Genomic DNA, 23,256 nt, shown 5'->3' with positions numbered 1-23,256 from the left:
ACGAAGTGCCCCAAAACTCACAAGCTATGGAGACATTCCATGAGAATTCAAAAGATGTGTAAAGTATGCCCCCCCCCCCCCGACAGCTTTTGTTAGCTGTCAATGTGAAAGAATGCAGAAGGGCTTTGTGGAAAGAGCTTGACAGCACTGACTCGGAAGACCCGCCCACTGTGAGCAGTGCCATTCCCTAGGCAGGATCCCAGACTGCAGCTGTGCAGGGAGAACTGGGCGAAAGCAGGCACACACTCAGTGCTGTGTCAGGACTGCGATGTGCTGTGACTCGTGTTCCTGCTGCTGTGGCTTCCCTGAATAATGGACTGCAATCTCAACTGTGGGCCGCATTAAACCTTTCTTGTTGCTTTTGTCAAGAGTAGCTTATCACAGCAACAGAAACGAAGAAACTCCCCATTCAAGACTCACGGTATTACAGGAAATTAAGAAACTCACCATCCAAGACTTACGGTATTACAGAAAACTAAGAAACTCACCATCCAAGACTTACGGTATTACAGAAAACTAAGAAACTCACCATCCAAGACTTACGGTATTACAGAAAACTAAGAAACTCACCATCCAAGACTGACGATATTACGTGGGGGAAAGAATGACCAATGCATCTTAAGAGTGACTATGGCCATCCGTTCAGGATTCATTCCTAGCTCTTAGCCCAACACACAGATACACAGGCAGACAGGACCACCTCGGAGATTCATGGCTAGTTTATCTTTTATACATGGCTATACAAGAAACAAAAACTTGGGGCTGGAGAGATGGCTCAGCAGTTAAAAGCACCGGCTGCTCTTCCAGAGGTCTTGAGTTCAGTTCCCAGCAACCACATGGTGGCTCATAAACTCTGTAGTGAGATTTGGTGCTCTCTTCTGGCCTGCAGGAAGACATGCAGGCAGACCACTGTCTACATAAAAAATAAATAAATCTAAAAAAGAAGAAAAAAAAAAAGAAACAAAAACTTGCAATGGGGAAAGCTATTCTTTTTACAATAGTTCTCTCGAATAGTTACTGTATATTAAATCTTAGAAATAATCATTTGTCTGACAGCCCCAGCACTCTGCCATCCCAGGAGCAAAAAGCTGCAGCTCTCACGGTTTCTCTTCCTGACTCCTGAACTGGATGAAATAATAATTACCACTTAGTTAGACTTAGGACCTTCTTTCCTGGCCTTTCTCAGGACAGAACCAGCCCAGGCCGATCCCATGATGTGGCATGTAAACTCTCTGACCGCACTGGCCTCTGGAAGACTCACCTGGGATCTGGCTTTCCTGAGGAACTGTGGGCACACCACCTGTGGCAATCAGGATGTGAGGGGCAGTATACCTCTTCCCATTGACCTCCACCGTGGGCTGAGGACCGTCTGCAAATGTTGCATAGCCGTGGATGATTTCTATGTGGGACTGGGGAGGGAACGCTGGCATTAGCAGTCATAAGACTTAGAAAGCAAACACACAAAAAGCACACCTGCTGGGGAGGGGTGGTGTGCTCCTAGAATCCTGCACTTGGGAGGAGGATCAGGCACTCACTCAAGGTCATCCTTGGCTATATAGCAAGTTCACAGGCAGTTTGAAGTACAGGAAACCCATCTCAAAAAATATCTAGCTGCCTAATAATATCAGCTCCTTACTTCACCAAAAAAGTAGCCTAGGCTAGGCTCCAGTCCAATTATGTAGTAATGGATGACCTCAAAAATCCTGGTTCTTTTGCCTCTACTTCCGAGTTTTAGGATTACAAAGCTCAGACACCTTTAATCTCAGCAGAGGCAGGTGGATCCCTGTGAGTTTGGGGTCAGCCTTGTCTACAAGAGCTAGTTCCAGGACAAGTTTGATAGCTACAGAGAAACTCTGTCTCAAAACGCAAAAAAACAACCAAACAAAAAAAAACCTCAGGCACCTGTCTCTTGCAGACCAAGTTTTCCTTGAAGTGGCAATCCTCCTGCCTCGGCCTTTCACTGCTGGGATTATAGGAGAGTGCCACTGTACACCGCAAGATTTTGATTTGGGATTTCTAAACAGTAAGATGGATTCTGTTGCTCACATTCTTAGACCTGCTGATTAGTAACTGATACGCAGGAGAGCTCACTGCCCGTTCGTGCTGGACGTGAATAACAAGAAGTAACAGAGCTACCTCGAGCCAGGAGCAAGAGAACAAAACCCATGCTAGCCACTCCAAGGAAAGAGACAGCATCTTTGATTCCAAGAGCTGAAGGTGAAAGTCTTCCTTCCTCACATTGAAAAGACACTAAAAATGACATGCCAGGGGGGAGGACAAGGGACAAATAAAGGGGAAAGATGCCCGAGAAATACTCTGGCCAACAGAGAAGAGGCAACCTTTTGCTTTCCTTAGTGGGAGAAAAGCTACTAAAAACAACAAACTCCACAGAGACGCTCTACCATGGAAATTCTGAGAGCACTAATGCTTGACCTGCCGAGTGGAACCCTGTTTGTACAAGGGTCAATCCGAGGCTCCAGCCGGCTGTGACCTATGTCCTGGCACACGAAGGTGGATGATGAAAGGCTAATGGAGCCACGTATGTGTGCTCACACAAAGGAATGAGTCGGCGTTTTGCGGCATGCCTGGTTCTGAACTCTTTCCTCCCTGCTAACCTCCCTTCCAGGCCTGTTCTTGCAGGTGCCTGGCTTAATGAACTGAATTTAAACTAATGCCAAACCCATGAGCATTACTAACAGCCTTTCTTGGGGGTCAGTGAGTACTCCCTGGAAGAAAAAGGGCTGAGTGGTGACAACACACTTAACAGTTGGGAGAAAGGTTTGCACTGCCTGGGACACAGCATCAAAGTTCCTTTTGCTGTAGAACCTTCTACCAGCTCTAGCCTATCACAAGACTGGAGTGAACTCTACCACACACCAATCCTAAATTCTGGAGAAATGCTGATTTCTCAGTGACTTTCCTACCTTTTTTTTGGGTAAAGATTTATTTATTTTTATTTTATGGGTATGGGTGTTTTGCTGCATGTATGCCACACATACAAAGTGCCCTGCAGAGGCCAGAGGCCAGCATCAGATCCCCTGGATCTGAAATCATAGCTGTTAGCCACCATGTGGGTGACTGAGAACCAAACTTGGGTCCTCTGGAAGAGCAGCTAGTGTTCTTAATTGCGAGCCAGCTCATAAGCCCATCTTTTTTCTTGAAATTTAGTTAGCCACCTTAGAGAAATTCCAATAGCAGCTGGCCAAGGCACATGCCTTTTGTCTTAGCACTCACGAGGCAGAGGTAAAAAGATTTTGCACCAGGCCAGCCAAGGCTACATTCTAAGCTCCTACATAAGGGGAGGAGTGCTGGGCAGATGGTTTTGTGGTTGAGAGGGCCTGCTGCTCTCCCAGAAGACCCAGACTTAGAGCCTAGCCCCTACCTCAGGTGGCTCACAACTGCCTGTACCCACGGCTCCAGGGGATCCAACACTGTCTTTGCCCCTATGGGTGTCTGCATACATACATACACGCATACGTATAAGCAAAAATAAATCTTTAATTTAAAAAATGATCGGGAGAGAGGGACAGAAGGCAAACACTTGCTGTAGGCAAATACACCTCTGCAGAATTTTCTTTTTTTTTTAAGATTTATTTATTTATTATGTATACAGTGTTCTGCCTGCAGGCCAGAAGAGAGGACCAGATCTCATTAGGGAGGCTGTGAGCCACCATGTGGTTGCTGGGAATTGAACTCAGTACCTCTGGAAAAACAGCCAGTGCTCTTAACCTCTGAGCCATCTCTCCAGCCCCCAGAATTTTCTTGATAAGAATTTACTTACAAAGTTATCTTTCTGAATCCAGTCTGTAAGAAGCTGTTCTCAGCAAAGGATGGACACTGGGTTTCGAGCATGTGCTCCTGGCTTTGGCCAGCACGCTGTCCTACACATCCCTCTCTCCTGATTTAACTGAAGGGACAGAGCTACTGAAGATGCACACATGAGGGGAGACCTGGGTAGCGAGAACCCACGAGAGTCTGGGACAGCTTCAGAAGAATTCAGATGTAAATACAGGGGTGAGCACTCATTGACACAGGACAGGTTAGCTGCCGCCACAGCTGTTCTGCCCATGGGAAAGAGCAGCACCAGCAAACTGCCTGCCCCGCTCCGACCATCCAAGAGCAGCACCAGCAAGCCACCGGCTCAGCCGACCACCCAAGCACTCTCGTGTATTCTCGCTACAGACCTGGCATACCCTGTCTGCTCTCTGTAGATATAGACTGGCCTACTGGATCAAAGGTTCCTGATCAGTAAAGTCAGCTTCAAAATAATTAACAGAAAAAAAGCATAGAAGTATTAAGACATGGCCGGACAAGGGTGGTGCACACCTTTAATCCCAGCACTTGGGAGACAGAGGCAGGGGGATCTCTGTGAGTTCGAGGCCAGCCTGATCTGCAGAGTGAGTTCCAGGATAAGCCAGGGCTACACACAGAGAAACCAAAAAAGAAAGAGGAAGACATATCCAAAGGCTGCATTTTTGTCTGGTCAGATCTGGTGCCTCCTGTAGGACTCCTTGGCCAAGCTCAAAGGCCGGCATACGCACCTTGGTTAAATTGTTTTGGTAGATGGTGTTCAGGCGGCTCACGTAGGCATCACGCTTCTCCTTGATGACACTGTAAAGACACTGGAGTCACTACGCAGAAACAAATTTCTTTCTTCACCTAGAAGTCAGGGCCTCAGCCTCGAAGACCATTGACTATCCGTAAAAATAAAAGAAGTAACTGAAGAGAGGTGTCCCCTGGGCCAGAAGCTTCTCCATGCTGAGGATGCTCAGGGTGTTCCTGTTCTGTTCTGGAGCATGTTCAGGGAGCATCTGCAGTATGTGTGCCTCTGTTTGTGCAGAAGATCAGGAGCTAGACCAGCAAGATGGCTTACTAGGTAAGGGCACATGCTGCCAAGCCTGACTGCCTGAATTCAATCAGTCTAGGCAAGAACTCTGCGACCAAGCTACACACCCAGCCCTGGACATATTCGGACACAGTAAACCCCCGCCCCTCAAAGTACAAATGGGTTTCAAAAGCACCCAGACTTGTAAACAGAACCCTTATAGCATTAACACTTACTGCCAATTGAATTTACTCTCACAGCTTTGGAAGCCATAATCCACATGATCGTGAATGAATTCAGAGTGGACAGCTGTGTTCCACATTACCTATTTAAAAAAAAGTATCAAAATTAGTCACTCTTGAGTGCTGAAGAAAGACAGAAGCCATGAGGGAAACATGACAGACAAAAATAGTGACCTTAGAGTTAAATGGCAACTAAATACACTAAGAGAGAACATTCGGGACCTGGCTAGACAGATTTTATATCTGAAGTATCAGGGAAAATGATAGCATTAAATTAGCCAGCCTATAAACATGATAAAAAGTAGAATATTAAATGGCCTCATAATTGCTCCTCTGAAGTTTTTTATTATTCCTTACACTTTTTTGTTTACTCTTACTCTAATTCCTCTTTTAAACTTTATGTTTTTGTAAGCTTTGTGGATATATATAAGAAAGCAAGCTGAACAAGCCATGGGGAGCAAGCCAGTAAGCAGTGGTTTCATCATGGTCTCTGCTTCAGTGCCGGCCCTGACTTCCCTTTGTGATGGACTGTGAGCTATAATAGGAAATAAAACCTTTTCCTCCCCAAGGTGCTTTTGGTCAGGTGCTTGCCACAGCAACAGAAAGCTAACGAGGGCAATCTGCAAATGGTATGTTTGGAACGCCCTTATTCTGACCGTGATTCACTAAACATGAGCAAGGAGCAGTGAGGGGAGGCAAGATTAAAAATTTACCTTTTTGGGGACACATCCGACATTCACCTAGGGGAAAAAAATGCAAAAAGACACAGGTTAAGAATGCCCAATCTGAGTCAGTCAAACACCTATAAGAAAAATGAGGACCAAAGGTCACAGCTTCACCCCGAGATCAGCCACAACTAGTGACAGTCACAGTGAACTGGATCCTACCGTCACTTGCTTGTTCTACCACAATTAGAAAATCATGCAGAGTTCCTCGTGTGACAGAGCAGAACACATGTATCCATTTTTCTCAAAAGGGGGAGGGGTGGTGAGATTTTCTTTGTGTGTGTATGTAGTGTATGTGTGTGCACGCACGCGCATGCATGTGCGTGCTTACCTGCATGGACCTCCACCTTCCATATGAGACGGGCCTCCCACTGAACCCGGCGCTCACTACTTTGGCTAGACTGACTGTTCAGAGAGCCCCTAAGATCTGCCTGCCCCAGGGCCTGGTATAAGCTGCCACATCTGGCTTTTACGTGGGTTCTGGGATCCAGACTCAAGTCATGCTGTCATGCTTATACAACAAGCTTCTCACTTCCTCAGCCATCTCCCCAGCCTGCTAACCACTTTTGATCACTGCCTCTGTATTAAAAGCTGGGGCGTCTAAGAATGTGTTTACAACGGCTTGAGAGTGGGAAATGTGAGCCCTGGCCAGGCGTGGGAGCACACACCTGAAATCCCAGCACTTAGAGAATCTGGATCCAGGGATCCTTAGATACGCAGAAGATTGAGTCTCAAATAAAATAAAATAAAATAAGGACAAATCCAAGCCTGGATCTCACTGCATGGGTAATGTTCTGTGTGTACTAGCAGGAAAGCCGCTTGTAGAAGGAAAACCAGACAGATTTCAGCTTAAAGGGAAAATTACAGATCCCCCGACACACATTCCAGATACTCTTTAACCAGATATCTACTGACTAGGAAGAAGAGATAATTTATCTTGGCTGACATAGGCGGTTCTAAGACAAAAGAAGGAATCAATAGTGCATTTGTAAAAATAATCAGCGTGGGGCCAGTGAGATGGCGCAGGGGGTCAAGATGCTTGCAGCCAAGGCTGACTGGCCGAGGAGGAGAACCAACCAGCACGAGCTGTCCTCTGCCCTCCATACATGCGCCATGGCAAGGAAGCCCATGCACATACGTACACATTCAAACAAACAGATGCACTATTTTTTTTAAATCGGTGCTGCCACATATTTACAAATTGGTGAGCAGTCACCAAAAGCACAAGATTATAAGGCATGTGATATGAAACCTGGATGTTGAGCAACCGCTGCTAATGAAATGAGAAAACCTCAGTGGATCTCATACCCTGAACTGGAGGGTGAGGGGCAGCGGCCTTGGGAGGCCAGGCAGGAAGGAGTTCAAGGACAGCAGGGTTATGTAGAGTTCAAAGCCAAATTACGCAATAGGTGAGATCCTGTCCCAAAAAAAACAACAACAAAAAAGAACAAGACTTATGGCTAGTTTTTTGATTCCTCCAATTTTCCAGATTCTATTTGCTAAAGTATACCTGATAAAGCTTTATTATAATCCTACTGTTCACTATTATCCTGTACCCAGAGACTGTAAAGGAAAGAACGATGCTTCTCTATGGTTCCAAGTTATTGGGTTTGGGTTTTTTGCCCTCTAGAAAGAGATGGGTCCCTACCTGTCCAGTTTTGTTCTTGGAATTTTTCTTATATTTATTTATTTTTGGTTTTTTTGAGACAGGGTTTCTCTGTAACTTTTTGGAGCCTATCCTGGAATTTGTTCTGTTGACCAGACTGGCCTTGAACTCACAAAGATCCCTGCCTCCCAGGTGCTGGGATTAAAGGTGTGCACCACCACCACCACCTAGCAAGAATTTTCTTTTTAATTTATCCCACAAGCTAGTAGGGCTCATTATGAAACACACACATACAAACACACACACGCACACAATGCACATGCATGCACACGCACACAACACACACATGCACACACATATACACACACAGAGCACCATACTTTGCTTTCATTCACCCCAGCACTGCTCCCTCCCATCCCTACACCCTCCTCTTGCTGACTGTACTTGGATTTAAAAAATGAGATTACACTTTAAAATGATTCTTAAAAGACAGAAGCAGGAACCCACAGAAATGAGAGAAATGTACAGAACCCAAGCCTAATAAAACCCAGAACACCTATGCAGCCGTTTGGACACACAATAAAACCCAGAACACCTATGTGGCCGGTTGGACACACTTGGCAGGAAGTCCTCTGTTACAGCTGGAACAAACGCTGTCTGCTAAATCACCAGCTGACCAAGCTGAGGCTCTGCTACTTCAAGGGAGGCATTTGACAGTCACAGGGACAGCAGAATGAGCCACTCCTAAGGGAGGAGGGTGACAGGGGTTTTGCAGATGCCAAAAGCTAAAATCCCCAGGGAAGATCAGCCCCGGCTCCTTGGTGGGGTGCTCCAGGGTGGGCAAAGTGGGTCTCGGTGCCTTTAACTCACACCCCCACCCTCTGCAGTTTGCAGTATGAGTTCAATTCCCAGCAACCACATGGTGGCTCACAACCATCTGTAATGGGGTCTGGTGCCCTCTTCTGGCATGTGGGCATATACAAAGACAGAATATTGTATACATAATAAATAAATAAATAAATAAATAAATAAGGTTTTTAAAAGAGTAAGTTCCAGGACAGCCAGAGCTACACAGAGATATCCTGTCTTGAAAAAAACCAAGAAAAAAAAAACCAAGAAAGAAAAGAAAAACAGAAACACTCTCCACTTCCTCCCCACCCCACCTCTGGCTCCCCAGCAATCTCAGAAAGCAACCTAAGCACTGGGATGCTCTGAGCCACTCAGCCCCGCGATGACTTTACTCCTCATGTACACCTGAAGCAACTTTGAGCACACTGTAGGTGTTTTGTTTTTTTTTTTAAGTGTGCAGACAGGGTGCTGATGCACACTCATAACCCTGGAAGGCTCTAGCATGAGTAACAGGATTTCCAGGCCAGCCTAGGCTACATAAAATCCTAAATTTAACCCATGAAAAATGGAATATGCGTCTGCTTAGGGTCAAGATGGCCAGACCTACACACGACTTACTGCTAAGGTCTATCTGGTTTATTTTTAAGAAGCTTCTACCATTTCTTTTCTTTTTTTTTTTTAAATATTTATTTTATTTATTTATTATGTATACAATATTCTGTCTGTGTGTATGCCTGCAGGCCGGAAGAGGGCACCAGACCTCTTTACAGATGGTTGTGAGCCACCATGTGGTTGCCGGGAATTGAACTCAGGACCTCTGGAAGAGCAGGCAATGCTCTTAACCACTGAGCCATCTCTCCAGCCCCTACCATTTCTTTTTTAAAACTTGGACTTAGTCATTCATTTCCAGAACGCACTAAGCATCCACTGTGCAGGCCAGCGCCCCATGTGGATCTCATCCCAGAGCGTGTAGGGGCTCCCACGCTCTAAACTTATTTAAGGTGCCCACGCATCCAACCAAGAAACTAGACGGAGAGGATGACAGAAGGCGACAGCCTTCTTGGGCCAGAGAATCCGCACTGCAGTGTCCCTGTGCACACGTTAGAGCCTGGGGACGGAAAAGAGGGCCAGAGTCCTGAAATAGCCCTTGTCCTATTTTGGCAGCCCTGGAGAACAAAAGCTCAGTGCCTCCAGCCACACTCGTTCTTTCTCCTGCCGGTCTCCCCACTGGCAGCAGGCCTGGAGGCCACCAGACACTGGCACCTGGGGCACCTCCAGTATTAGCAAGTAGAAGGTGGCAGAAGGAGCCTCAGGAGATAAATGCCAGCAGCGGCTACGTGGTAGTGGAGGCAAGCTGAGGTGACATGTGACTCTGTCTCAAAGAAGAAAATTTTAATGTAAAGGTATGGCCGGAGAGATGGCTCGGCAGCTAAGAGCACATTCTGCTCTTCCAGAGGACCCAGTTTGATTCCCAGCTCTCACAACCACATGTAATTTTGTGGTTCCTGGGGGTATCTGACACCTCTGACCACTGTAGGTACCTCCACCCACACATTTAAAAAGATAATATTTAAAGCCGGGCGGTGGTGGCACACGCCTTTAATCCCAGCACTCGGGAGGCAGAGGCAGGCGGATCTCTGGGAGTTCGAGACCAGCCTGGTCTACAAGAGCTAGTTCCAGGACAGGCTCCAAAGCCACAGAGAAACCCTGTCTCGAAAAACCAAAAAAAAAAAAAAAAAAAAAAAAAAGATAATATTTAAAGTGTAAAAACAAAACAAAAACAAAACAGGCAGCTCATTTTTGAGGCCCCTTCTAGCTACAGAGAGCTGGGTTTTTGTTTGATTGTTTGTTTACTTCTGAACAAACTGCTTGTTTGCTCTTCAAAAACATTCTTTTTTAAAATAAAAATATAGCAATTATCACTGCAAGACAGCCAATCAACAAGGCCAAAGTGAAAAATAAAACTCCAACCAGCTCCCCAATTTACAACCTCTTCTGTATTTAACACTCAGGAGAGCAGGACAGCTGGACAGTGGTGGCGCACGCCTTTAATCCCAGCACTCGGGAGGCAGAGGCAGGCGGATCTCTGTGAGTTCGAGAACAGCCTGGTCTACAAGAGCTAGTTCCAGGGCAGCTAGGACTGTTACACAGAGAAACCCTATCCCAAAACACAAAAACAAACAAAAAAAAAAAAAAAGAGAGAAAGAGAGAGCAAGAGGGGCTTCATTTTATGAAGTTCTAAATTCACAAAGCCAATGAGGGCTAGTTTATATTTTTAAAGGGAACCTATTGGAATCAAAAGGAAATGAATTGGGCTGAAGAGATGGCTTAGAGGTTAAAGGCACTGGCTGTTCTTCCAGAGGTCCTGAGTTCAATTCCCAGGAACCACATGGTGGCTCACAACCATCTGTAATGAGATCTGGCTCCCTCTTCTGGTCTGCAGGTATACATGCAGACAGAACTCTATATATAATAAATAAATAAATCTTTATTTTAAAAAGGAAATGAATTTTCCTTCCACCAGGCTGGTTAGAGAGCTACATTGAGAAATTAAAGTGCATGCTGGCGACAATAAGCCAGGCTGCATGTCGCTAAATCACTGCCTGCTGACTACATGAGCCACAATCTACTGGGCAGTCCTTTTCCGGGCCTGCCCTGCGGGTTTCTTGGGCAGCACCATGCAGCCCAGTTCACTGTAACTTTGCAGGTCACTCAGTCAGCCCTTACCACATGCTTCCTGGCAAGATGTAGAGGACAGAGAACCCCACAAGAACTGGGTTCCTCCTAATCCCAGGGTCAGCACACTCAGCAAGCACCGGAGCTTGAGCTCCCACGGAGTTTCCCCCCAAGGTCTGCGTGGGGAGAGAACTACCCCACCTTGGGGCGCTTCCCTCTGCTGCTCTGCAGGTGTGGAGTTGTGAGCAGGAGAAGTCCTGGTTTGCACTTCTCAGAGACTTTGAAACTGAATTCAAAGATCATTTCTAATTTGTTTCTTCAGGAATAACTTCAGTGCACTGGGCAGTAAGGGATTATCTTTAATTATTCGAGGGAGGAAGATTCTGGGGGGGGATACTTCCTTCGGTTCTCTCCTACCCCAACCCCCAGCTGTTTTTTATTTAATCCCACACCTTACAACTACATTTGGTTTTTGTTTGTTTGCTCACCTAAATTCAGAAATTAAGCTCCAATGGACGCATGTTATTGGGTCTACCCTTTGGTTATATGTTCTCTGATATTGGCTGCAGCCCTACCCTGCTTTGTAATTCCAAGCCAAAAACTACTTTGAGGGGATCCCCAAAGTTACACCACTAGAACGCACCGGACATTGATGTCCCAGGGACACCAGTGCTTGGATGTGAAATGGGAGCTGCTCCACAAGGATGAACCAGGCAAGGCTAGGTGTACCGCGGGCGGCAAACACTCATTCTGAGCGGTCCTGTTTGCCGTGGAAGCAGTTTGTCTTCGTTTTCACCTTCTTAATGGGAACCTAAACCCACCGGCCCCTTCTTTACCAACGCCCCTTGAACCAACAATGACGGTGGACATCCCAAATCCAAGGTGACATGAAGAAAGAAGTTGGAAAACAAAAGCCTTGAGAGTGCAGAGGTGACAAGCGACAGAACTTCTACCATTTGTGGAGGGCAAAGGGCGGGCTCGGGGCAGCATCCTTCGGTCTGCCCCCTGCACGGATTTCTAGAGTCACAGTACAGGTTAATCATTAACAGTCAATCAAGACTGTACCTTTCTCTCAACGCCCCCCTCCACCCTCATTCCCAGCAGTGACTTGAGCCTGCTTCCAGCCACCATCTCTAGCTTCATTCATTTCACAAACAGCTACCGAGCAAGGTATTTTAAGGTAACAAGCAGTACACAAATAAAGGAACCCATCCCTGCCCCTAAGGAGTTCCCAACATAGTATAATTTAAACGTCACTCTTCAAAAGGCATTGAGAGAACCCGAGTCTCAGGTGACTCTTGGGTCAGCATTTTCAGTCACCAACAACAACTCTGCCTTGATCTTGTGATAGGAGAGGGCCACACTAATGTGGGTTCAAGACTTTTAAAAAGATGAAGTTTTTCAATCTACCCCTCTTCCTCTGCGTGTGTGTAATTTGAAAACTTGTCCCCAAACAATGCAAAACAAACAGTATCACGAAGCTGAGAAACTCCTTAAGATTTTCCTTAAGGTAGCTTGTCGTCCTCAGCGTTGGCTGCAGTTCAGATCAACTGCGAGTTTCTGAGCTCGCTAACACCCACGCGGTACTTCTAGCCACAGCTGGGAGCCTTGGATGCGCGGGAGCAAGTGAGGCAGAACTTCAACTCTCCAGGGGATTCCCATGCGCAGCCCTTGAAATCTAGACGAGATCAGGTCCTCATCACCCAACGTCAGAGCCCTAGTCTTCCCCACTCGCCCACGCCACTCGCCCAGAGGCAGTTTCGTGTTTCTCTGGCTCCAGCGCCAGATGCAATACTCCCCCGTATGGAGATGCATGCCGGACAGCTAAGCTGGGCTAAAATGCTTGGCTTTCCTTAGCATTGCACCTGTGTTGCGTGGCCAGCCGGCCTCTTTTTTTCTCTTTCCCGCCATCTCCCGGGACCCGGGGCCTCCGAGTAAGGAAGCGCCCGGGACGCCCGCGCAGAGGTCGGGGAGCAAGCGCGCTGCCGACGAGGCCCGAGGGCCCCGATACTCACGCAAGTGCCACCCAGCTTGTGACCCTCCACCACCGCGGCCCTGGCGCCGAGCTCCGCCGCCCGCCGTGCGCTGGCCAGCCCTCCCGAGCCGCCGCCGATCACCAGGTAGTCGAAGGAAGCAGCGGCCGGGGCCGGGGTCTGCAGCTCGCCAGGACTCGCCATGGCGCAAGTGAGCGCGCGCACCGCCCGCCGCAGGCTCGGGGCCGCGCCCACGCTCAGTGCCCGGGGCAACAGCGCCATGCGCGGAAGTGCGCGCGGGGAGCGGGTGCAGCGTCGGCGTGACTAAGCACCCGCGGCGGGCCGGGCGCAGGGCCAACGTCTCCACCCCTCGATTAGCACCCGCCCCGCAGCGCGTGGATCGGGACCCAAGAAAACGAACGTTTTGTTTGTCCCCTGCTTCTCCGGCACCCGCTCCTGCACTGCCCAGCCCTGTTAGGCCTTGACTCACGTTCAGAGTCGCTGGGGGCAGGAGACAGAAATTTGAACATTTTTAAACCATTTTTCCTCTTTAACGTGATTCTCTGGTACTTTTAAAAAGACTGGGATAATGTGTTGAGTGGCAGAAATGATCCACAGATGAAGCTTGAAGGCAAAGGCATTGCCTTGCCAAGCTGTGGAAGTTACTGAAATGGAGCTGCTAACTAAACCGGCCAAGATCCCAGGCAGGGTCCTTGGGAACAGTGTACAGATCACAGAAGCAGCCGAGTGGAAGCCCACGGCGAAGAAATAATGAATACTGGTCCCCTAGGTCCCACACACCAATCAGAATGCACCGAATGAGAATGTTATATAGTTCATTGTTTTGGGGTTATTTTTTTCCTGCTTGAAAAGTACTATGACTTGGGAGGCAGAAGTAGGAGGAATCTGGGCTCAAGATGATCAAGGAAAAAGATAGATTTTTTTTTCTGTCTAGTATAGTACCCAGTAATAAACGTAGACAGAATAACAGCGAGAAAACATTTTTCAAGGTCACGGTGAAAGCAGCTCAATGATTGTTAAACTCACCAGGTTAAAGTATGAGATAAAGGTATAGAGGCATGTAGATACATATAAACGGCCCCTCCCATACACTGATTTCTTCTTGATCATAAAATGGAAAGGGCACTATTTGTGCAGGCAACAAGTGATCCTCACCTTTAATCCTACCACTTGGAGGGCAAAGGCAGGCAGATCTCTATGAATTTGAGGCCATGAATTCCAGGCCAGCTAATGCTACATAATGAGACCTTCGTACAACCATAAAAGATGGGGAGATGGCTTGGTGGTTAAGAGAACCCTACCTCAATTCCCAGAACCCACAATAGGCTCACAACAGTTTGTAACTCTAGCAACCTGAGGTCTGACACCTTTAACCTCCCAGAGTGCCCACACTTACGTGCACACCCTGATACACAGACACACATTTAGGAACACACACCTGTGATTTAAAATAGATAAGGTTAAGATGCCAGGCAGTGGTGGCGCACTCCTTTAATGCCAGCACTCAGAGACAGAGGCAGGCAGATGTCTTTGAGTTCAAGGCCGGCCTCGTCTACAGAGCGAGTTCCAGGACAGCCAGATCTACACAGAGAAACCTTGTCTGGAAAACCAAAATAATAAAAATAAAATGAGCTGGGCGGTGGTGGCGCATGCCTTTAACCCCAGCACTCGGGAGGCAGAGGCAGGTGGATCTCTGTGAGTTCGAGACCAGCCTGGTCTACAACAGCTAGTTCCAGGGCAGGCTCCAAAACCACAGAGAAGTCCGAACACACTGAACTTGATAGAAGAGAAAGTGGGAAGTACTCTACAGCACATGGGCAAAGGAGACCACTTCCTACGTATAACCCCAGCAGCACAGACACTAAGGGCATCATTGAATAAATGGGACCTCCTGAGACTAAGAAGCTTCTGTAAAGCAAAGGACACTGTCACTAAGACAAAAAGGCAACCCACTTACTGGGAGAAGATCTTCACCAACCCCGCAACTGACAAAGGGCTGATCTCCAAAATACATAAAGAACTCAAGAAACTATACTGTAAAAGGCTAATCAACCCAATTATAAAATGGGGCACTGAGCTGAACAGAGAATTCTCAACAGAAGAACTTCAAATGGCCAAAAGACACTTAAGGTCATGCTCAACTTCCTTAGCGATCAGGGAAATGCAAATCAAGACAACTTTAAGATACCATCTTACACCTGTCAGAATGGCTAAAATAAAAAACACCAATGATAGCCTTTGCTGGAGAGGTTGTGGAGAAAGGGGTACACTCACCCATTGCTGGTGGGAATGCAAACTTGTGCAACCACTCTGGAAAGCAGTGTGGTGGTTTCTCAGGAAATTCGGGATCAACCTACCCCTGGATCCAGCAATACCACTCTTGGGAATATACCCAAGAGAGGCCCTATCATACAACAAAAGTATATGCTCAACTATGTTCATAGCAGCATTGTTTGTGATAGCCAGAACCTGGAAACAACCTAGATGCCCTTCAACGGAAGAATGGATGAATAAAGTATGGAATATATACATATTAGAGTATTACTCAGCAGTAAAAAACAAGGACTTCTTGAATTTTGCATACAAATGGATGGAAATAGAAAACACTATCCTGAGTGAGGTAAGCCAGACCAAAAAGAGGAACATGGGATGCACTCACTCATATTTGGTTTCTATCCATAAATAAAGGACATTGAGCTTATAATTCATGTTCCTAGAGAAGCTAAATAAGAAGGTGAATCCAAAGACAAACACATAGGCATCCTCCTGAATATTAACCTTCATCAGGCGATGAAAGGAGATAAAGACAGAGACCCACATTGGAGCACTGGACAGAAATCTCAAGGTCCAAATCAGGAGCAGAAGGAGAGGGAGCACGAGCAAGGAACTCAGGATCGCGAGGGGTGCACCCACACACTGAGACAATGGGGATGTTCTATCGGGAACTCACCAAGGCCAGCTGGCCTGGGTCTGAAAAAGCCTGGGATAAAACCGGACTTGCTGAACATAGCGGACAATGAGGAATACTGAGAACTCAAGAACAATGGCAGTGGGTTTTTGATCCTACTGCACGTACTGGCTTAGGGGGAGCCTAGGCAGTTTGGATGCTCACCTTACTAGACCTGGATGGAGGTGGGTGGTCCTTGGACTTCCCACAGGTCAGGGAACCCTGATTGCTCTTCGAGCAGATGAGGGAGGGGGACTTGATCGGGGGAGGGGGAGGGAAATGGGAGGCGGTGGCGGGGAGGAGGCAGAAATCCTTAATAAATAAATAAATTAAAAACCACAGAGAAACCCTGTCTCAAAAAACCAAAAAAATAAAAAAATAAAAAAAAATGAAGTTGAGATCTGACTGGGCTACAGAACAAGTTCAAGGCGGCATGAGCAACTCTGCTGTGTTCAGCATGACTCCAGGGATGGACCTGACGAGGCAAGAATATGAGGAAAAGGGCTGGAGAGATGGCTCAGAGGTTGAGAGCATTGCCTGCTCTTCCGGAGGTCCTGAGTTCGATTCCCAGGGACCGCGTGGTGGCTCACAACCATCTGTAATGCGGTCTGGTGCCCTCTTCTGGCCAGCAGGCATACACACAGAATGTTGTATACATAATAAATAAATATTAAAAAAAAAAAGAATATGAGGAAAAGACAGACACAGGAAAGCTGGGAACTGGGTAGACTGGTCTCTCTGATGGAGAAAATGTGACGAAGGCTCTTCTAATGGCATTTTGTTGCTGCATTCTCACATAGTGAAGGTGTAGGGATGGAGACGGGGGTTACAGTTAATCTAGGTTGTCAGCTTGATTGAGTTTGGTATAACTAAGAGACGAGGCTCTATGAGGGTGTCTCTGGGAAGGATTAACTGGATGAAGACTCTGAGTGGGAAGTGCCTTCTGGTGGGGTTCAGATGTGAAGGGTTCTGGGAGGAAAGGGCTGCGGCTTGCGCGTGTGCCTCTGATTGCAGCTCGTGGAGCATCTACATCAGACCAGACTGCCCAGGCGTCCAGCCTGCAGACTGAGTAGCTACGGGGCTCTCAGCCTCTCCAGAGTGCAGTCAGTTTGACTAGGCAGCCTGTACTGTGCAAACAGATGTAAGACATCCCCTCAGTGATGTCCCCTCCCTCCTGTCAGTTCTGTTCCTCTAGGGAACTCTAAGACAAGGAGATTCCTTTCTGTCTCTTTTATAAAATGCTAATCCCTTTTACCTGGGCAGAGCGCTCGTAGTTTAACCAGTGCCGAAAGCCTACCTTAAGTACTGTAATATTGTTCCTAATCGGTTCTTGCAGAGGCGTTCTAAAGGGACGGGAACCCTCAAACCATCACAATGACTGTGGATTACCAAAAACCTATCAAATAACATGGAGAGATAAAGAGGAATATGACTTTACAGAAAAAAATGACGACAGCTTTTTGTTTTTATTTTTGAAACCTTTGTGCTTCTGTATTTGGGTATTTTACTCGTAAGAATGGCTGTGCACTACTTACGTGCAGCACCTGCAGAGGTTAGGAGAGAACATCAGGTCCCCTGGCACTGGAGTTAGAGGTTGTGAGCTGCCATGTGGGTGCTGGAAATTGAACCAGCATCTTCTGGAAGAGCAGCCAGAGATCTTAACTACTGAGCGATCTCTCCAAGCCCCACAACATCTTTTTAAAATATTGAAGTTTGAAGTTAAAAGAATTAAAAATCAGGGGGCTGGAGAGATGGCTCAGTGGTTAAGAGCATTGCCTGCTCTTCCAAAGGTCCTGAGTTCAATTCCCGGCAACAACATGGTGGCTCACAACCATCTGTAATGAGGTCTGGTGCCCTCTTCTGGCCTGCAGGCATACATGTAGAAAGAATATTGTATACATAATAAATATTTCAAACAAAAAAAATTAAAAAAAAAAGAATCAAAAATCAGTCAGCGGTGGTGGAGCATGTCTTTAATCACAGTATTTGGGAGGCAGAGGCAGGTGGATCTCTGTGAGTTCAAGGCCAGCCTCGTCTACAGAGTGAGTTTCAGGACAGTCAGAGCTGTTACACAGAGAAACAACTGTACTCATCAGGCTCTGTTTTATGGGGGGGGGTGGTTAAGAGAGGGTTTCTCTTTGTAACAAACAATTCTACTTATCCTGAAACTCACTCTGTAGGCCAGGCTGGCCTCAAACTCACAGAGATCCACCTGCCTCTGCCTCCCGAATGCTGGGATTAAAGGCCTGCGCCACCACTGCCTGGCTAGTCATCAGGCTCTTAAATGTGCTTAGGGCCTTCAGGGGTTTTTGTTTTGTTTTTGGTGTGTTGAGACAGGGTTTCTTTGGTAGCCGTGGCTATCCTAGAACTTGGTCTGTAGACCAGACTGGCCTTGAACTCACAGAGATCCACCTGCCTCTGTCTCCCAAATTCTGGGATTAAAGTCATGTGCCACCACTGCCTGGTTGGCTTATTGATTTGAATGAGTGTGTTCACACCCAGAGGTGAATGTGTGTGGGAGCAGGACATTTGAGAGTTGGTACTCTTCTTCCCCCTTGTGTTCTGGGGAGTCAAACTCAGGTCATCGGGCTTGGCAGCAAGCAAGCCTTTCCTGACTGATTAAAACCCAGATTTGTGGGGTTTAATGCATCTTAAATGAACTTTCAACCAGCTCTCCATTTTGGCTCCCCCTTACTATCTTACAATTCTTTGGTATTTTGGAGATTTTGCATCGTCATCATCACAGTGAATGAAACTTACCTATTCTTTGTCATTCCCTCCTTCCCCTTTCTTCTCTCTTGGTCCCTGCATTTTTTGTGGTCTCTGTAGAAGAAAAAAAATAGTAGAGTCAATATATTATAAACATCAGAATGTGATAGCTGTTTCTTGGAGGTACTTAGACCTTGAAGAAATCATTGCAGAAAACAGTGATTGTTTTCTCTGATTTACAGAGTTGTTTTTCTGAAGGAGCTTTACAGTCTTGGGATGACTTTGGTCACAAGACAGTCCTGGCATACCTGGAGTGTCTTGCACTATTGGGCACTGCAAACAGCGCACAATAAGGACTAAAGTCACAGGGGTGTGATGCTTTCCTTCCGGAAACATTAGATAAAAGGTTTTGGTGTGAGGAACTTGTTTTACTTCCAAAGCCACCTTTGTACCACAATCAATAAATATGTTTCTGCTTGGCTGTTGAAGGTTCAGCTCAGAAACTGAACCACCCTGCTGCCGCAGAACCTGAATTACATTCTGGAGTGACCTTTTCTTCTGATGGTTCCATGTAACTCAGAACAGGGGGCTTGGGCTTGTTACTGTGTTAGTGAGACAATAAGCAAACCTTAATTCATGTTTGTCTCTCCTATATTACCCAGAAATCAGCTTTATTAAAAGTTGTTTGCCACCAAACCTGATTCCATCCCTGACACCCTCATGGTTAATGGAGAGAAATGTTGATAAGTAACAGAAAATCAGTCAGCCATACATAGTGGCTAATGATGTTTGTCTGTTAGCTTAGCAGCTGCACATGAATCCACTTAGATTTTAATTAAATCATCTGTAGTTCCACAGCCCCACAGTCAGCACTCTACCTGGAAGGACTTCTGGTCCTGCTGGCACTGGCTCAGCCGTGGCCAAGATATGTAGGTTTAAAATATGTCTCAATTGTTCTATTTACCAATAAAGACTTGGAAGTCAGATGTGGGGTGAAAACCTGCTACATCAGAGGCTGAGAAGCAACCAGCTGACCTTGCTTTTTGTCTGGAGACCCAGCAAGAGATGCATTTCTTCACTCGACCCAAACCGAAAAGAAGCTACTCCTTCCAGTGTGTCTCTTTATCCCTATTCCTGGCTCCACCAGACTCGATGGCTAATTCCAGTCAGCTAGTTGCTGGCTCCGCCCCCTGAACAAAGGTTGATTTTATTTAATTAATGCAAACACAAACTTGGGTTTCACAGTGTGATTTAATATTCTGCAACAGGCTAATGCTTGTAATTTCAATTCAATACTTGAGAGGCTAACAGGAGGATTGATTGACCTGAGTTTGAAGCCACCTAGGACCATGCAGTGGTTCCAAGTCAGCTTCCAGTGTAAGACCCTGTTTAGAAAAACAATAGCCAGGTGGTTGTGGTGCAAGCCTTTAAACCCAGCACTTGGGAGGCAGAGGCAGGTGGATTTTCGAGTTTGAGGCCATGCTTGTCTAAAAGTGAGTTCCAGGATAGCCAAGGCTACACAGAGAAACCTTGTCTTGAAAAACAAAAAACAAACAAAAAAAATCAAACAAATAAAAAGTTAAAAAATTAACATAAACTAGTTGGTTGTATGTGGTGCATACACAGAGTATACAGGGATTTGTGTGTGCATGCAGTGGCCAGAGCAGAATAGGATGTCTTTCTCTGTGGCTCTCTGTCTTATCTCCTTGAGACAGGATCTGTCACTTAAGCAGAAGGTTACCATTTGACCTAGCTCGTCAGCAAGCTCTTTAGTTTGGCTTGTCATCGTTCCTCAGTGCTGGGTTTACACACAGGCACACACACAGACACTGTAATATATTATTTAAAAATAGAAAACATTCCATACGGCTCTCATAGAGCAGGCTGGCCTAGAACTCATTACGTGCATGCAGATGACTCAACTCCTGGTCCCCTTCTCTATCTCCCAGGTGTTGTGATTACAGACAGGGTCTGGTCTTGAATTTTGTCTGTACCCAGGCGGGTCTGGAGCTCTCAATCCTCCCGCTCCAACCTCCAGAGTAACTGGAATTGTAAATTTGCACACCCAGGCTTGGTTTAACATGTAAATTATGTAAGATTTTTTTTTTTTTGAGACAGGGTTTCTCTGTGGTTTTGGAGCCTATCCTGGAATTAGCTCTTGTAGATCAGGCTGGCCTCAAACTCACAGAGCCCCGCCTGCCTCTGCCTCCTGAGTGCTGGGATTAAAGGCGTGTGCCACCACTGCCTGGCTAAATTATGTAAATTTAAAATGTGTTGATTGACCCAATGTGGTGGCACATGCCTTTAATCCAGTATATCAACTGAAGTTCACTGAGAGGACCAATGAGGTCCTGGGTTTACTTCCCAGCACTAGAAAAAAGAATCGCTGCATATATAGTAAAATTAGGTGTTTCATAAGATGTTGTTGTATATGTACCCTGCAACTTACTCATCACTGCTAAAATTAAGGATCTCAACATCAACCACTGCAGCTTTAGTGTTTGTTCCAGGATTTATTTTTACCTACCAGAGACTATAAATCAGTACAGATTTTCATGGTGAATTTAAAAACTTCTTGAAAATTCATTTATCTGAAGTGTCAGGTTGCTCACAAAAAACCAAAAACAAACAAAAAACCCAGCTTCCTTCTCCAACATTGAGAGATTGAACTCAATTAGCCAAATCCTGAAATCCCCGTTCTCATCAAAATACAGTAGAGCAATAGAGTTGGGGATGCTCAGGCCTGGATTCAATCAATCCCCAACAACTCAAAAGGGAGTAGGAAATCTGACTTCTATTTATCTACTTGCCCCAAAACTATTATACCATGAACCATGTAACAACTAGAGCTCCATCTTGAAAATGTCACCCACATCATTTCAATTTAAGAAATCTCTAAAAATCAGCTTGACTTTTCCCTGGAGGTCCTGGAAGATCACGTCAGACTACTACACTTGTCTACATTAGGAAGCGTGGCTTAGTGAGAGGTTGTCACTGTGGTCTTCATGTGGCGATTACCGTGATGGGAGTTCAAAGCCAACAAATTTGGTAAATGCTGGGTATCTACAATGGGAACTTAAAAATTCTTGTGTGTGTGCATGTGGAGTTCAGGGGACAACTTTTGGGGTTACTTTCTCTCCCTCCCGCTGTGGGTTCTGGATGGAACTCAGGCGTTATCCTTTGAGCCATCTTGCCAGGCTCAAAACTTATACTTTATAGCCCAAAATAAGACACAATGGTGTCATTAATAGATTAAATTGGTAACACAGGAAGTTAAGAAGGAAACAACAACAAAAAGGAATACAAAGCAAAGGAGGCTGGTAAGAACTGAAGGAATTCCTTTTCTGTCTTCATAGAATCAGCACAGGGAACAGTGGGGACATAGGGATGAAACGGCAGTTTAATCCGTGCATTCTGTTATAATTCAAATCACCTTTTTATTATTGACTTGAGGCTGTGCTTTTTGAGTTTAAAGTTTAAAGTTTTTGAGTTTAAAGTTTTTTGTTGTTATTATTTTTTGTTTTTGAGGCAGGATCTCACTGCATATAGGCTGGCCTGGAAACAGTCACAATCCTCCTGCCTCAGTCTCCTGTGCTGAGATTATAGCCATAGACTTTATAAATAACATTATTAGACAAAGAACCTCCAAAAATGCCGTTGAGTTCATTTTCTGTTGGCCATCTACAGCTGGGCATGCAGCCTACCCTTAAGAGTAGTGTTTTCCCAGTGAGACTCCCTAGGAGAAAACAAAATTTTCATTTGCAAGTGGTTATCAATTGGAGACTGCTTCTGGGTTAAGGATGGAAACGTGTTCACTTCTTTCAGATCTAGGATCCTATCTGGTGTAGACCTGTGCATGCTACCTTAGTCTCTGAATTCATATGTGCACTCATCTTTTTGATTTAGACCTTGTTTTCTTGGTGTCCTCCATCCCCTCTGGCTCTTACACTCTGCCTCTTCTTCCTTGAGTTTCCCTGATCCTTGAGGGCAAAGATTTGATGAAGACATTCCATTTAGGTCTCAGTGTTCCAAGGTCTCTCACTCTCCTCTGTACACGGGTATTTATTTATTATTATTATTATTATTTATTATTATTATTATTGTTTTTTGGGACAGGGTTTCTCTCTGTAGCACTGGATGTCCTGGAACTCTCTCCATAGACCAGACTGTCCTTGAACTCACAGAAATCCACCAGCTCCTGCCCCCTGCTACCACGCCCAGCTTCCAAAGTATACTTTCATTTAAACTTTAAACCTCATTAGTATTTTAGCCAACAGAGCACCTTTGCATTGCTTCTGTTATGCCCAGATCGTGGAGTTCCCCAAAAAACCAAGAAGGACACTGAGTCATGTATGTAAAAGCAAAGAGCCCTTATTTAGGTATTTCTTTGGAACATTAGGTACTTTCCCCTTTGGACCGTCCATTCTTGGGTGGTCTCTGGGTGGTTGAGCCTGTCATGGCTGGGCCCTACATTTTCCTAAACATGAAATGGCGTGCTATCCTTTTGAATCCCGTCTCCCAAATCTATTCTTTTTTGGACAAATGTCTCAACATGCCTGCCTATTTGAATAGAACCATGTAGACCAAGCTGGTCTCAAACTCAGGGCTATGTCCCCACCTCCCTAGTGCTGGGATTATAGGTATACCCAGTCCAAATTCCTAACCTGTGGATAATGTGTTTCT

General features: G+C 45.9%; 1 protein-coding gene and 1 long non-coding RNA gene across 2 annotated transcripts in view; both read right to left on the bottom strand.

Annotated features, from left to right (window-relative positions):
- Positions 1–13,207, bottom strand: part of Gsr (glutathione-disulfide reductase) — a 37,403-nt gene extending 24,196 nt beyond the window's left edge. The window contains exons 1-5 of the mRNA XM_075986510.1: positions 12,939–13,207; positions 5,781–5,807; positions 5,062–5,150; positions 4,542–4,611; positions 1,262–1,409 (exon numbers count right to left, since the gene is read on the bottom strand). Coding sequence (XP_075842625.1) covers positions 1,262–1,409; positions 4,542–4,611; positions 5,062–5,150; positions 5,781–5,807; positions 12,939–13,178 — 574 coding nt within the window. The 5' untranslated portion in view covers positions 13,179–13,207. The remainder of the gene's footprint in view (positions 1–1,261; positions 1,410–4,541; positions 4,612–5,061; positions 5,151–5,780; positions 5,808–12,938) is intronic.
- Positions 1–23,256, bottom strand: part of LOC142857736 (uncharacterized) — a 507,050-nt gene that overhangs the window by 24,196 nt on the left and 459,598 nt on the right. The window lies entirely within an intron of this gene.

This window comes from Microtus pennsylvanicus, chromosome 9 (genome assembly GCF_037038515.1).
Source record: "Microtus pennsylvanicus isolate mMicPen1 chromosome 9, mMicPen1.hap1, whole genome shotgun sequence".
Lineage (NCBI taxonomy): Eukaryota > Metazoa > Chordata > Mammalia > Rodentia > Cricetidae > Microtus > Microtus pennsylvanicus.
The sequence above is the reverse complement of the archived record's forward strand: the minus strand, read 5'-3'. Positions and strand labels throughout refer to the sequence as shown.